Below are 16,576 nucleotides of genomic sequence, written 5' to 3'. Positions count from 1 at the left end.
TGTCAAAATAATGCAGAAACTGCAAAGACACTTAAGAGAGAATTTAAAGACAAATAATGCAGCCTATATCCACAGGCTACACTGTCCAGTACTTCAACTAGAAATTCCACCAAAAATCACCACACACAGCCCAGCCTGCTAGTTTCTACCATAGAGAAACCTGCCTCCCCCAGTCAAAGACTCAGGAATGATAGAGAGGAAGGTAGGGACAGACAAGCCCCATAGGCTGCCATTATGTGGCTTAAATAGGATACTGTGCCTTTAAGAGAACTTTCCAGAACTTCTCCCAGTATCCCAGAATGCATAGCAGGTCCCTCTACTTTCAGTTCTTTTTTCCGGCTCCTGCTTACAGGACCCTGGCATTGAGCTCTCCCTTTTTCAAGGGTTTATTGGAATTGTTTTTGCACTTTTGCTTTCTAAAAAGTGTTGCTGTTTACTTCTTGGTGTTCTCTTCTCCTTTTTGTGCTGTTTTAGGCTTTTTGGGGCTCCAAATTGCCTGGCCTTTTTGTTAAGTGCCCAGCATGTGAGAGGAAGAAGGCCAAGAGCGACCCCCATGATGTCTGCATCGTGTGCCTTCCAGAAGATCATGTCCCTGAGGATTGTGTCATCTGCCAGCAGCTTACTGCTCGGACCCTGAGGGACAGATTGAAGATCAGGCTGGCTGGCCTGGAGGATAGGCGTCTGCGGGCTGCAGGTGGGTCTAGGCAGCCTGGGAAGGTTCCCTCTGCCTCTGCTGAGGCCCCTGGGGGGCTCCCCGGGGGCAGGAAGTCCAGCAAACGGTCCCATTCTCCGTCGACGTCGATGGCATCGACGACGGCATCGAGAGGGATGACGACGGCGTGCTCCCCTTCTCCCCGGGGCTCTGGGTCGAGACGCCGTGGCGGCTCGCCGTCGAAGGAGAAGCCGACGTCGAAGCCACCGTCGACGTCATCGTCTTCGTCGACGTCGAGATCTTCCTACCGACGCCGAAGGCAAAGTGATGTGTATCGGCGCTCGCCGTCGACGCGGCACCGACGCTCGCCATCGAGGCGACACCGTCGGTCGCCGTCGAGGCGACACCGTCGATCGCCGTCGAGGCGACACCGTCGATCCACGTCGAGGGGCTCCTCGACGTCGGGAACATCGAGACGACGGCGGCGTTCGTCGTCGAAGACGGAACGCCCGACGTCGAGAGGGCGACGTGAGAAGTCGCGGAAGAGGAGGTCGACGTCGAGGAGTCGACGTCGAGGAGTCGACGGTCGACGCCGAGGAGAAGAGGGTCGACGCCGAGGGGACGGCGATCGACGCCCGAGTCCAGGAGGCGCCATTCGACGCCGGAGAAGCGTCGCTCTGCGTCCAGCAGACAGCGGTCAGCGTCAAGGAGTAGGTCACCCTCTCCAAAACGGCGAAAAAGGGACTCTAGTCCCAGGAGTCACGCTGCTTCCAGTGGGGGGCACAAGAGGAAGCGGTCGCCTGCGGATGGGGATGGCTCTCCTCGCCCTTCGCCTAAAGGGTCACCGGGCTCGGTGTACTCGGAAGTGTACACCCCATCTCGGCCAAGGACTCCGACTCCTCCCCCTGTTCCTAAGGAGGACCCTCCGCCCAAACCGCCACTGCCTTCAGGAGACCCTCCTCCACCTCCGGTCCCTCCACATGGGCCTACCCCGCAGCCGAAGGTTCCTCCTCCGAGGTCCACTTCCCTGCCGTCCCTGCCTGTTCCTCCTAAGGGGACTCCGAAACCCAGAGAGGATCCGACAAAACCCCGTGAGGAACCACGGAAGACCCCTCCACGTAGACCGAAGGAACGCCCGCGAGCGGGCAGGTCTCGCTCTCGCTCTGGGAGGAAGGAGAGATCGCGGCGCAGATCATCCACGAGATCGAGACACCGCCATAGGAGGCGCGAATCTCGCTCCCACACGAGGTCCTCTGGAACCAGGGATTATTCCCCTACCCTATCGGGGTCACCGGACACCAGAGTGTCCCCGATAGATGACCTGGTGGCCTTTCAGGACGTCCTGTTGAGGGGCGCTGCCAAGCTAGGCATATCCCTGACGGTGCCTACTCCAAAGACGTCGGTCATTTTCGAGACTCTCCATCAGAAGCATTTGGCTCGTCCTCTCCTGCCTCTGGTGCCGGGCCTGGAAGAACCGGCTATGGCTCTGCACCCCGGCGGTGACGAGAGCAGCTCCGTCAAGATTACTAAAGAAGTACCGGGCTCCCGACTCGGATCCGGCCTTTTTGAGAGCGGAGCCTCCGCCTGACTCTGTCATCGTCACGGCGGCCCGCAAGCAGCATGCCACTACTCCGTCCTCCACGGTTCCCCCGGACAAGGAGTCAAGGTGGATGGATTCGGCGGGGAGAAAGGTCTGTGGAACCTCAGCCACATCCATGAAAGCGGCGAGTGCCACGGCTCTGTTGGGCCGCTACGACCGCGCCCTCTGGGACTCCCTCGAGCGCTTTGCGGAGCATTTGCCTCGGGAGCAGCGTGAAGACTTCATGGAAGTCCTGAGTGAGGGGATGCTGGTGGCCAACCAGATAATCAGCGCGGCAGCGGACTCTTCCCTGTTGGCGGCTCACGGATTCTGCCACGGAATCAACCAACGGCGCCACGCATGGCTCCGGCTTACGTCCCTGAAACCGGACGCACAGCAGAGGGTGGCCAATCTGCCGTTCTCCGGAGAGACCCTCTTCGGCAAGCATGCGGATGATGAAATGGCCCGCATGAAGGCGGAGGCAGAAACACTTACGGCTGTGGGCCTGGAGAAGCCCAAGGAGACCAAGAAGCAGTACCGCCCCTTCCAGCGGCGGTTCGGCGGACAGGGCCGAGGAAGAGGACAGGCTTCGGGGCACTCGCAACAGCAGCAGCAGTTCCGTAAGCCGTTCCAGAAGCGGCAGAAGGGCAGGGGAGGCCAGCAGTCGGCTCCGGCGCCCAAGGGCCAGGCTGGGTCTAGGCCCTAGGAACTTACTTCCCCCGGATCCGTTACCCACTCCGGTAGGGGGAAGCATACAACTTTTTCTGGCAGAGTGGAGAAAAATTACTCAGGATAAGTGGGTGCTGAATATTGTTTGCAATGGATACAGTCTTCGGTTCACCAGCCCTCCTCCAGCGATTCCCCCGGTCAGCTCGCAGTTTCAACTGCGCGAGCTTCAGGCGGAAGCGGATGTCCTGTTAAGGAAAAGGGCGATAGAAGACGTACCTCGGTCTCAGAGAGGAAGAGGTCTGTACTCCCGGTTCTTTCTGGTTCGCAAGAAGGACAAGAACGAGTTCAGGCCCATTCTGGATTTGCGACAAGCAAACAAATGGATTCGCAGGGAAAAGTTCCGCATGCTGTCGTTGCATCAGATTTACCCTCAGTTGCAACAGGGAGACTGGCTTTGCGCTATAGACCTACAGGATGCTTACTTCCATGTGCCCATTGCACACAAACACAGGAAGTTCCTGCGGTTCCAAGTCGGCACCAATCACTATCAATACACAGTACTCCCATTCGGACTGAAGTCTGCGCCGAGAACGTTCTCGAAGTGCATGGCGGTGGTAGCAGCACACCTGAGGAAGACCAAGGTGTTCGTCTACCCTTACTTGGACGATTGGTTGATCAAGGCATCCTCCTTCTCGGAAGCGCGAGCACACTTCCGGAAGACGTGCGTTCTCCTGAACAAGCTGGGGCTGCACATCAACATGGCCAAGTCTGTCCCGACTCCGGTCCAATGCATACAGTACTTGGGAGCCTCCATCAATACGCTGTCAGCAAGCGTGTCTCCTTCGGAAGAGCGACGATTATCACTCCTTCGGAAGGCTCAGGCTCTTATGACGACTCCATCTACAACAGTGAGGACGGTGTCTTCTCTACTGGGATCGATGGCCTCTTGTATCTTCCTGACGCCACACGCACGACTGCACATGAGACCGTTGCAGGAGTGCTTGGAGGACCAGTGGGATCAGAGGAAAGGATCTTGGGACGACAAGATTCGACTGTCGCTGCATGCTCTTCAGTCTCTGAAGTGGTGGTGTTCGGCTGAGAATCTCCTCAGAGGGGTTCCCTTTCACAAGGACATTCCCACGCAGACTGTTGTGACGGATGCGTCTCTTCTGGGATGGGGAGCGCACTCCGGGACTCTACAGATTCAAGGCACGTGGTCACCGATGGAGGCCACGTATCACATCAATTTCCTGGAACTCAGGGCTGTTCACTTGGCACTGAAGGCCTTTCTTCCGTCCTTCCGGACCAACTCTCTGCTTGTACAGACGGACAATACCACCACGATGTATTACCTCAACAAGCAGGGGGGCTCGAGATCGCGCACTCTGTCACAGGAGGCGCAGACGATCTGGCACTGGCTCCTGGCCAGAGGACTGACGATAACGGCCACCCATCTACCAGGTGTGCAGAATGTTCAGGCAGACGCACTGAGCAGACTGCTTCAGGAAAACCACGAATGGGTCATAAACGACGAAGTACTAGGAGAAGTCTTCGCAAGGTGGGGAACTCCAGACGTAGATTTGTTCGCCACCGCCGAAAACAGCAAGTGCAGAGACTTCGCCTCCAGGTACTTCCAGCAAGGGACGCTGGGGAATGCGTTATGGATCGCCTGGACGAACAGCTTTCTGTACGCCTTTCCTCCCATTCCCCTGATTCCGGCGGTGCTCATCAAGCTGGCCCGGTCCAGAGCTCGGATGATACTCATCGCCCCGGAGTGGCCCAGGCAGTGGTGGTTCACGGACCTGCTTCACCGGTCTCTCCTTCCTCACATTCGGTTGCCGTGCAGGCCGGACCTTCTCACGAAGTTCGGGGGACGGATGTTACACCCCAACCTCTCGTCGTTGAGTTTGGCGGCATGGCTCCTGAGATAGTGCAATATGGCCATCTGAATCTGCCCGATGATTGCATGGACATACTGAAGGAGTCCAAGAGACCTTCCACTAGGACTTCATATGCTTACAAGTGGAAGAGGTTTTGTATCTGGTGCCAGTCTAAGAACCATGATCCTACGACCTGTAAGGAGGATGTCATCCTTCCTTACCTTTTACATTTGGCGCAGTCTGGCCTTAATGTGCATTCCATTAAGGTTCATCTGGCTGCATTGACTGCCTACAGGAAATGCCCTTCACAGACTTCCTTTTTCCAGATCCCCGTGATCAAAGATTTTCTGGAAGGATTGAAGAAAGTATTCCCTCCTGTCAGGCTTCCCTCGCCTTCGTGGGAATTGAATGTGGTGCTGTCCAGATTGATGAAGGAACCTTTTGAACCTATTCATAAGGCTTCGTTGCAGCACCTGTCCTGGAAGGCGGCGTTCCTCGTGGCCATTACATCGGCCCGCAGGGTGAGTGAAATTCAGGCGTTGTGTTGTAATGAACCTTATACTGTATTTCATGCTGCTAAGGTTGTTATGCGTACTCACCCTAAATTTCTTCCCAATGTTATTTCTGATTTTCATGTCAACCAGACTATAACTTTGCCTACGTTCTTTCAGAACCCTTCATCCCCAGCGGAGAGGTCTCTCCATTCTCTGGATGTTAGGAGGGTGTTGAAATTTTATCTGGATAAAACCAAAGATATTCGTAGGTCTGACCAGTTGTTTATCAATTATGGATCGGTCAGGACAGGTCTGGCGACCTCTAAGCAGTCCATCTCTAGGTGGATTGTGTCCTGCATACAATTATGTTACCATAAGGCTAATAAAACCTTAGGAGGTAAGCCTAAGGCTCATTCCACCAGGGGCAAAGCTGCCACGACGGCTCTGCTCCGTAACGTGCCGATTGCTGAAATCTGCAAGGCAGCCACTTGGAAGTCGGTTCATACCTTTGCTAAGCATTACTGCCTGGACACTGACGCCAGGGCAGACGCTCAGGTTGGACAGGCTTCGCTGCGGAATTTGTTCGCGCAATAGTGGCATTGTGTATTTATTCTCCACCGCCGCTTAGGTGTGGGGATGGGCTTGCCATTCTATTCACTAGATTATGACTATACACAGAGATCCCCTACTACAGAAGGAGTAGTTTCTGTCCTGTAACTCCAGTTCTGTAGTAGGGGTATCTCTGTTATAGTCATAAGCGCCCGCCCTCCTCCCCGGTGGAGATTTTTCATCATGTAAAGAATGCGACAGGTCAGGCGTGCTTCGCCTTCAAAAAGAACTGAAAGTAGAGGGACCTGCTATGCATTCTGGGATACTGGGAGAAGTTCTGGAAAGTTCTCTTAAAGGCACAGTATCCTATTTAAGCCACATAATGGCAGCCTATGGGGCTTGTCTGTCCCTACCTTCCTCTCTATCATTCCTGAGTCTTTGACTGGGGGAGGCAGGTTTCTCTATGGTAGAAACTAGCAGGCTGGGCTGTGTGTGGTGATTTTTGGTGGAATTTCTAGTTGAAGTACTGGACAGTGTAGCCTGTGGATATAGGCTGCATTATTTGTCTTTAAATTCTCTCTTAAGTGTCTTTGCAGTTTCTGCATTATTTTGACAACTTAAGAGATTATTTTTGATTGCCGGGGTCCACGCACATGGGCGGGACTATTCACTAGATTATGACTATAACAGAGATACCCCTACTACAGAACTGGAGTTACAGGACAGAAACTACTCCTTCCTCTTGTCCCAGTGCCATGCCCTAGTGGGTTTGCCTTTTTATGACGGACTTTGGTCATTGCTTGTTTGGGGGGGTTTGTTGTTGGGTGGGTTGGGGGGAGGGTTTCTGTTTGGGCTCTGCACCTGTCAATTTGTTCACATTGCTTATGTGCGTCCCTGTTGCCATCACCCTTGTCATGCAGTCATAAGCTGCAGTCTACTTTTCCAGCCCACTTCCAGGGCATCGTACTGTTAGGATGGGGAGGGATCTTAAAGTAGGGAGCTTGAATGTTAAAGGCCTTAGTCACCCCTGGAAAAGGCTTGCAGTGTTGTCCCTCTTGGCAGTCTTGGAGGGTGACATCTGTCTATTGCAGGAGACTCATCTCCTTTCTAAAGATTCCATACAGCTGCGTGATAGACGCTTTCCCCAACAATACTGGTCGGCAGGTCCATCTAAGAGAAATGGGGTGGCCATCCTGCTGGGAGCCTGCTTCTTCGGAAGGGTGGTGGAGACAATAACTGAAATAAAAGGCCGCCTGTTGGCCATCAGGGTCCTTCGATGGGGAACTCACCTTACTATTGCTTCCTTATACGCTCCTAATACACAACAGGAACCCTTCCTGCTCTCCGCACTTACTGACATTCTTTCTACACCTGATGCAGCCATTCTGGTGGAAGGGGACATGAACCTGGTCATGCATGCTGAAATAGATAGGTCTGGGCAGCGTATTGGCCAGGTGGGAGAGCTTTCTGCTAAAGGGCGGGAATGGTTAAGTGACAACGGATTGCACAATGTTTGGCGGGATCACCATCCTGGGGAGCGGGATTACACCTACTATTCAGCGTCTCATAAGACGTATGCACGGCCAGATCATTACTTGGCTTCTAGCGCTCTATTACCTCTATTACACACGTCAGTGATTGAGACCCGCTCTCTTTCAGATCATGCGCCCCTCTCTGTCCACATCCCAGCGCTCGCGTAACTTCCCTCTGAGCTGGTGCATGCGCGAGTCCCTACTGCACTCAGAAGACACAACGAAGCGTTTGAGGCTACTATCCCAGATTATCTAACACACAATGACACCGCCACTACATCCCTGTCCTCGGTCTGGGAGGCCCTGAAGCTAGTTACACGTGGAGAATGTATTGCTATTTCAGCAGTGCACAATGCGCGTCGTAAGGAGCAGCGCGAGAAGCTGGGGAATGAGGTACTTGAACTTGAAGTGATCCATAAGCGCACCGGTGTCCCGAGAGTCTGGAAGCAATTAGAAAATAAGAGGCGCATGCTAAACACCTAGACTTAGATAGGGCTGAGTATGCTCTTACCCGCTTACGCCATAAATTCGTCTTAAGCAGCGCAAATGCGGTAAGATGCTAGCTCGCCGACTCCATGCTAAAACCCAAGCAGGTCTTCTGCGTGGAGCTGGCTCCCTTTTTAACTAGACTATTTAACTCGTTCTTAGAGACTGGGAGGGTGACCCCCTCTATGTCTGAGGCGGCCATTACTGTTATTCCGAAACCGGGCAAGGATGTAAAGGAATGTGTTTCATACAGAACCATCTCCCTCCTGAATATTGACGGGAAGATTTTCGCAGTACTAGCAGCCCGCCTTAAACCACTCATGGCGCGAATAATAGATACTGATCAGGCGGGCTTTATACCCACTCGGCAGGGGGGAGATAATACCAAGCGGCTTTCACTTGATAGATAGTGCTCGGAGATCGGATCGGAAGACCTTTTTGCTAGCTGTTGACATCGAGAAGGCCTTCGATCGGGTAGATTGGGACTATCTCTTTGAGGTCTTGCGCCACTTCGGCTTTAGGGAAAACTTCCTTAAGTGGATTCAGTGTATCTATTATGCTCCATCAGCCTTTGTGTGTGCGAATGGCTGTAGATCCTTGCTCTTCCCGATCTCCCGAGGGACCCGACAGGGATGTCCTCTGTCGCCACTATTGTTTGCGCTTTACATGGAGCCTTTTGCCCAGCGTATTCGGACGGACCTGCACATTGTAGGTTTGAAGTTTTGAGCGGATATCCACAAAATAAGCTTATATGCCGACAATCTGATCTTATCCCTCATGCATCCGCAGACCTCCCTGCCGGCTCTGATGGATGAGATTGCCGCGTTTGAGGAGGTATCAGGGTTTAAAGTGAATGTGCACAAATCTGTTATCTTGAATGTGGGCATACACCCTGAGGAAGTGGTTGCTTTAGAACAATAATTCCCATTCCGTTGGTCGCAAGGTGATATTCAGTATCTGGGTTTGCAGCTGGCTCCGACTCTTGCCCGTACGGTGAAGCTTAACTATTCGACATTACTGGAGCAGACGGCCAAGGCGTTAGACACCTGGTCAAAGCTACGCCTCGCATGGTTTGGACGCATAGCGGCAGTGAAAATGTCGATCCTCCCGCGCATTCTATATGTTTTTCAAATGATACCTATGGCGCCACCAACCGAGCACTCGCAAAATTGCAAGCCCTCATAAAGAAGTTTGTCTGGGGGTGGGAGAGACTGCGGCTTTCTGTTGCACAGATGATATGTCCGAAAATGTAAGGTGAGTTGGGCCTGCCCCTCATTGGTGGCTACTACCAAGACGCATGTCTCAGATATATAGTTGAATGGAATAAGACGTTATCAGGGAAGCACTGGTACTTTATGGACCAGTCTGTGGCGGGTAAAAACATCTGGAGAGAACTGGGGCTTGTGCTCTTCATCGGTTACAGCGCCTACGCTCAGGGTCTGGGGTAGAGTGGCAGTAAAGAGGGGCTGGACCTCTTTTCCCTCGCCAATGACCCCCATTGTGGATAACCCCCAGGGTCAGAACTCAAAGATATTCCAGTGTTGGTGAGAGCAGGGCTGCAAGCGCGTAGGGTCCCTTTTCGATCTACAGGTATTGATACCATTTCCCCAGCATAGGCAATGTTATGATTTACCTGCCGCTGATGCATATTCCTACCACCAACTAACACATTGGGTCACGAGCCCTGCTAATTACGCGCAAATGTCGAGATTGCTTACGTCAGTTGAGAAATGGCTTGTGCGTAAGGAGGATGATCGTCGCCTCATATCTGAGTTATATACCATGCTTTTGCGGGGGCCGAATGGGTGTCGTACAAAGGCACAAGTTTGTGGGAAACAGAATTAGGTAGACCACTCACTTCCAAAGAATGGGAACGTATCCTATACCGAGCACATCACACCGCAAATAGCGTAGCGGGGGCTGAATCCACCTTTAAGATTCTCTCTCATTGGTACTACACACCTGCGCGAATACATAGATGGGATAAAAGCAAGACAGACCAATGCTGGCAGGGGTGCGCAATGGCTGGTACTCTTGTGTACTTACTTTGGCATTGCCTGAAATTACAAAGATATTGGGGTGAGGTCTTAGATAACATAGATGCAGCATTTGGCATCTCACTGCCGCGCGCTCTGGAGTATACTCTCCTTGGCCTCTCACATCCTAAGACTTTCCCACTGACATCTCTCAGAGGTAGACAAATAGCACTAGTACTGTTGGCAGCCAGGCAGGTCAACCTAGCACAATGGGGCTCCGTGGCAGTCCCAGAGCTCCTAGCCTGGTTCCATCATTTATTGAGCCTTTTAGCCATGGAGCATCTATCTCTTGGGGTGGAAAGGAAGGGGAGAGACTTTGCAACTTTGTGGGAGCCTTTTGTGAGTTTACTGTCACAAGATATGAGGGAAGTTACATGCCCGAAGTTTCTGCAAGTACTACGCCTTCTACCAATGGAGTGATCATCAGTGGACGCTCACCGAGTGGTGTGAAGAGGGGGTACATACCAAGCTGAGTGTTGATGCTTAATATAGTCTAGGAAGTTTAACCGGTGCAGGGGGGTGGGGGGAGTGTGAGGGGCTATGGGGGGAAGGGTTTGTTATCTTCTTGGTTCCTGATTGATATATTCTTTTGTGAATTTTCTTGTTTTACTTGTCAGAAAATGGAAGACGCTTCTGGTAGCCTGTTAGTTATAGATATACGCGGCCGGCCTCCGGGTTGTGGCGTGAACGCTGTGTAAGTCCGCATCATGCTCGCTCTGCCGGCCTATGGATGTAGGCAGATAGATGTGTTTCGCAAATTTTTCTTCCTTTTCAATAAAAAGATTGGTTCATAAAATGGATATTGTTTTGTTACCATTTAAATTTTGTAAGCAAAAGATCATATCATATTATCTTGAATTATGCTAGATGTTCATACATGACTACCAACATTTGTAAGGCTGTAGAAGGTATTAAGCCTTTTTTTAAATCTTGTAATTTGTTCCTTTCTTTTTGAATTAACTGTTATAAATAACTTTGTTCTTTTTTCTTTAAAGTTTGGAAATGACCAAGTGCAGTATTATTACATTAGCTTATTACTTTTAAGCTCTGGTGTCATGATGTCTGCTGCCAGAGCTGGCAGCCTAGGGGAAAGGCAAGTCAGGCCACAGAGAATCATTCAAGCAGCTATTTAAACAAAAATGAAATGTTACTATTTTTTCTTCTGTTCTATTTTTCTAGCTTACAGTGACCAGTAAAAAGGAGATATTTATGGCAAAATGAATATTTTTTGCACTATAGAAAATGTAGAATCTTTCTGCATGTTTCTACACATTCCGAGCTAATGCAGTTTTTTTTAAACTGACTTGTATTTAGCTGATTCTTTATGTTAATTTTCTCAATAGAGATTCTATTTTTATTCTTCATATTTGCAAACACCCTCTCCCTTTCATATGAAAGAGCTGCACACCAAGGATTTAAGTGGTATGATGTAAAGGTGATGGTGTGACCATATATTATGTGGGATGATAAGGATATTACAAGTCACTTTGGAGTTCCACATGCTTAAAAAGGAACTCGGCCTTCGTTCCTCTATATGGTCATGCAACTCCGAGGTGATTTGCAATTATGATGTACCACATTGGTTACTTTATCTCATATATAAAAGTTAGATAGTACGCTTATGAAAATCCATCCTATTTATAACTTCTCTATGAAATATAATGTGAACTTGCGCAGAATTGGGAGACACATCCGCAGTTATATCTGCCCAAAAAAAACATGTAATCTATTACACCCTCAGACACAGGGCTTAACTAACAGAACTTTGCATGCTTGGATTTTTGAGTCTAAGAATGCAACTTGCTTAACTGAAGGGCTTACTGGCTAAAGAGGAATTAGCATTTGTTTAGATCAAAAATTGCCATTAGTCTGGCATTGAAACGCCTTTCGGATGACATAGTTATGATTTTCTAAATATTCACATTTCAGATCAGAGTCAGATTTGGCTTTTTGAAGATTTGTGGGCTTGTGGGCAGTAGGGTGAGAAAGTCAGTTGTAATAAGCTGTGAGCTTTTGGTGGGGGAGACTTGTGGGCTGTATCAAATTACTTACATATTTCTTCGGTATGTACCGGTGTACTTGCACAGTAAATGTGTATGAATAGTAGGTGATCATAGAAAGGGCTTTTGGATGCCTTAATAAACAGTTGCATAATCAGGCTGTGTTGAGTGTATCATCAGTGTTCTATTAAACATGCTGTTGTTGGGTGGTGTGAAAAATGTCTTTGGATGTGGAGCTTTTGTGTCCATGTTGATTGATACCTATCTTAAAACCTTTTCAGCATCTTACACCCCACCTTAATCATGTAAACGCACATACTCAGGACTTCAATGTGAGAAACCCTAAATTCCTTTTGCTTCTGCTTCTAGCCCCTGGATGTTCCGCTTCACGGCGTACAGCCAGCTGACGAGATGGTGCTGGGGGATGCTGGGAAACAACAACCGTATGAATCTGCCGGCCTGTGCCATAACCGTCATCCGCAACACTTTCCATTATGGATATTCACACTTGTAGAATCATTTTGAAAAAATGCTGTATTCTTATTGTACAATTTACAAAATTCAATAAAAAGACATTTATCTAAGTTGCACTAATCTCCTGTTACTTTAAAAAATCCTTTATTGTTAAATAGTTGGATAACATGGTGGTGCAAGGGAGTTAAGAGCAGGATTGGTGGGTATGGACTCTAGTGATTAAGGTAACCAGCGTATTATACCTTTCACCCAGTGAGACTGCTCTGAGAATGCCTTGGCACAATGTTATATGTTCCTTATTTGTTAATGCGTTGAGTTGTGGGATTCTACTGTGAGACAGTAATATTCTAGGTGGCAGGGGTAGACCATACTTGGGTCACTTTCTGAATAAAAGCTCACTTTTCCTGGAAGTTTGAGACCTGCGGTTACAACATGATTTTGGTGGCGATGTTACAGCCAGCACAGCGATCCAGGTGGTTTTATCGTGGAATCACCAACTAAGTCTACTCGTTTTCAGTGTGTTCCTTGCTCTTTACTTAGTTCACTGTGACTCTAAATGAAAAGGAAGTGCATATATTGACACAGATAAACTTTGCCATCTGTGTTTAAAGCCAATGAGCGCATGATGCAGCTCATCTTCTCACTTCCCATGAAGCTCAGGCTACTAACAGCAAATCCGCGGGCACCTGCAGAGTGCATAACACGGCTCCACTAACTATGGCCAACGGTGCTCACACCACTGCAACAGGAACTCACAGACAGAAACCAATCTACATCAGTAAATTATTCTTTATTTTATACTTAAAAGCTACTGTTATCACTGTATTGTCCCCAGCCTGCTCTCCTCCTCTGATTCTTACACTATTACATTGTTCGGTTTCCCCATAAAGGAATACTTTTGCTGAAAAATAATCCCCAGAAGGTCCTTGTACTTGTTTTCGGATAGTTATATTGCACCATAATTAAAAATATCACAATCAAATACATTTGGTTTGGAGTGTAGGAATTTCCACGCAGTGCATTCAACATCAAATCTTAAGCTACAATGCTGCCACCAATACTTTTGACACAGCCAGACTATCCACCAATTAAATGGGAAGAGTGGGTTGACATGTTTGGGAAGTATTTAGAATCCATGGATAGTCCAGACTTTTTGTCCATCAAAAAGAAAGCATTATTGCTTAATGAACTTGGAAAAGAAATACAGTGTGAATTCAGATACCGACTGATGACTTTGGAACAAGATGTCCAATCAATTCTGGATGCCTATAAAGAAGTGAAGAAGATATTCGAAGTAAGACATCGCCCTATTCATTATCTCAATGTTGGGGAGGCTGTAGATGAGTTTGTTGCTAGGTTATATGAACTGTCGATAAAATATCAGTTTGGGGTTATGACAGATGAATTGATTAATAACCAAATAATAGTACAGTGTAGAAGCAAGGACATGCAGGAGTGAGTACGGGCAGCGAAAATCCCATGCTGAAAGATGCTATAGAGAAAGCAAAGTTAATCGAGCAATCAGAATATTCCATGAAGGAGATACAGAAAAGATGTGAGGTTTGGGGACTATTGCATGTGTAGATATGAGTGAAAGGGTTGTAAATAAGAGTAAAGGCAAAGTGTATCTTCCAGGAACAGTGGCAATTCCAAAAAGATCATAACGACTTCACATCTTACAGTAAGACGCGTATTAGTAATTTCCATTCCTCAGAACTCATACAGCTGTTACACTTTCACTTTGACTGACTCCAGATAGCCGTGATGTATTTCAAGTAGTTCTATTGAGTTACTTACAAGTGGATGAGTTGTAGAGGTCCAGCCCCTCCAGGAGCAGTCTACCTAATGATCAGCCCATACTCCAACTGGCACACTCAAGCATATAGCCACCCAAACATTCCATTCAATACACTCACACCAACATTCCATGCATCACATTCACACCCGCTGAGCAGCTAATGGGAGGAAGTAACAGAGAGAAAGCAGATATTTATAATACAGGTACAACATACCTGCCCTTCTTCCACAAAACAAAAGTAGAAACGCAATAGAGAAAAAGCAAGAAGAAAGTGAACCCAGACGTGAAGGGATCATAGCAAAGATACCAAGAAAATCAAGTGTGAGCTAGGTAAAAAATAAACAGGAGATGTGCATGAGTAAGTACCACAGAATAGGAGATAGAAGGCTAAGACTGAAGTACAAGAGAAATGGAAAGAAAATACATAGAAAATAAACAAGAGATGTACAAGAAGTGCATGGAAGAAAAATAAACAATGAAGAGGAGTGAAAGATAATATACATTTTATATATATATATCCCACCCATCATCCTCCTATAACATTTTAAAGAAACATTAGAAATGGGTGACGGACACCCGAACTGACTTTCCCCAAAAGACAGTTGAATACATGGACCAGAGACAAGGAACATCTACACCCCAAAAAAAAATAAGTTAAGGGAAAAGAAAGAAACAGTGACTGCCAACCATGCAGCCACAAAGGCCTAGGGGCAGACAACCACGAGTGTGGTACACAGTGAAAATTATATTCCAAAGTATATATACCGTGAAACCCAGAATGATATTAACACCGTTAGCATATAGAAGTAAACATGTACCACAGTGTGAACAAAACAAAGGCACACGTAGGACTAAAACCCATTATTACCCAGCGTGGGGTTAGAAACATAAACAGAGTAACAGAAAACATGGGACTAAAACCCATTTGCAACATACAACATGGGGCTATAACCATTTGGAACCCCTATGAGGAGATTCGAGTGAACGAAAAAATTGAACACATAGAACCCCTATGTGGAGGGTAGAAACGTGCACATAAAAATCGAACACCTGGGACACGTACCAATTAGAAACCTTGTATGGAGGATAGAAACGTGCACAGAACAGAAGAACACATGGGACTCGTACCTATTAGAAACTGTGTAGACAGGGCAGACACCCACAACAAACTATGTAAATGGGAAAAACACTCATCACAAATTGTGGAAACGAGAAAACTGTGTTGAATGGCACTGACACCCAAAATGTGTTGAATGGGACTACAAGATCCAACAACAATCCTGTGTAGCATAAACAAGAACATGTAAATACTGTACGTGTAAAATCGAAACAAAAATAAGAACTAGAGTCAGGAATGCAATGGAGAATCATGGCTGAATGAAGACAAAATGGCCATAAACAACAAAATTCATCGCTGGTTAGTGACATCTCCCGCATGTCATGCCATAGAGTAATACAAATTTACTAATAATGCATAGTGTAGCATATTAAAATGTTGAATATTTCTCTATATGCAGTATCAACATAAATATTGTTGGGAAAAAACATGATCAATCAATATAAACTTTATTCGGATGAAAAATGCATATCCATAAAAGTACAAAAACAAAAGCAATTAGGGGATCATATAAAATTAAAATTGGACCTCCAGTAATACAGTGCACAATCTAATAATGAAACAATTCGTTAAAAAGACATTTGACAATTCAGGTTAAAAACATGAAATAAAGTGCTCTAATTCAGCATGGGCGCATAGAGTTACGGGTGCGCACCACCGCCTTCAAAAAGAGACAACACAGAAGGTTAATTCATCATCACTTAGAGCAATCATCATTTCTTTTTTAGCTTATTTGCACAAAGATCTACACGTACAAGTGCGCATTAGTAGGGATGGTGAGGTCTCCAAAGCCATTAAAGTAGGTAGGGGGGTCAGGCAGGGCTGCGTCCTGGCCCTCCTCCTATTTATCTTATACATCAACGATTGAAATAAGTTTCTGGTAACACTAACTCAGGATGTCCCACTTATCAACTGTAATAAACTGCCCTCATTTTTATATGCTGACAACGCAGTGCTGATGGGGCATACCCCAAAAGCTCTCTGCATCTTGGTCCATGGTTTCGTAGAGTTTATGGCAGCCATGGATCTATGCACCAATTTAAAAAAATCTTTTTTAATGGCGTGTGGGTCTAAGAAGTATTCTAACTCAACTATAGTTTTAAATTCTAATTGTTTACAGAGCACGCACACTTTCCCACACCTTAGTTTGGTATTTGCATCTAACGGGTTGTGGACTGACCACGTGGCCTATTGTAGGAGGAAGTTCACAAATTCTATTAACACGATACTTGGGCTTCCTAAGACAAGCAATATAGAGGTGGTGCCCACAACTATTAAGATCTTCAGACTCCAATGCGTACCAGTTGCAA

At 47.6% G+C, this 16,576-nt stretch overlaps 1 protein-coding gene across 1 annotated transcript in view; it reads left to right on the top strand.

The window, feature by feature from the left end:
- LOC147701829 (uncharacterized) overlaps positions 1-12,467 on the top strand; it is a 161,665-nt gene extending 149,198 nt beyond the window's left edge. The window contains exon 3 of the mRNA XM_086928712.1: positions 12,247-12,467. Within this exon, the coding sequence (XP_086784838.1) occupies positions 12,247-12,391 (145 nt within the window). The 3' untranslated portion in view covers positions 12,392-12,467. The remainder of the gene's footprint in view (positions 1-12,246) is intronic.
- Positions 12,468-16,576: the final 4,109 nt, after the last annotated feature.

This window comes from Lissotriton vulgaris, chromosome 7 (assembly GCF_964263255.1).
Source record: "Lissotriton vulgaris chromosome 7, aLisVul1.2, whole genome shotgun sequence".
Taxonomy (NCBI): domain Eukaryota; kingdom Metazoa; phylum Chordata; class Amphibia; order Caudata; family Salamandridae; genus Lissotriton; species Lissotriton vulgaris.
This window is presented reverse-complemented; position numbering and strand designations above follow the sequence as displayed.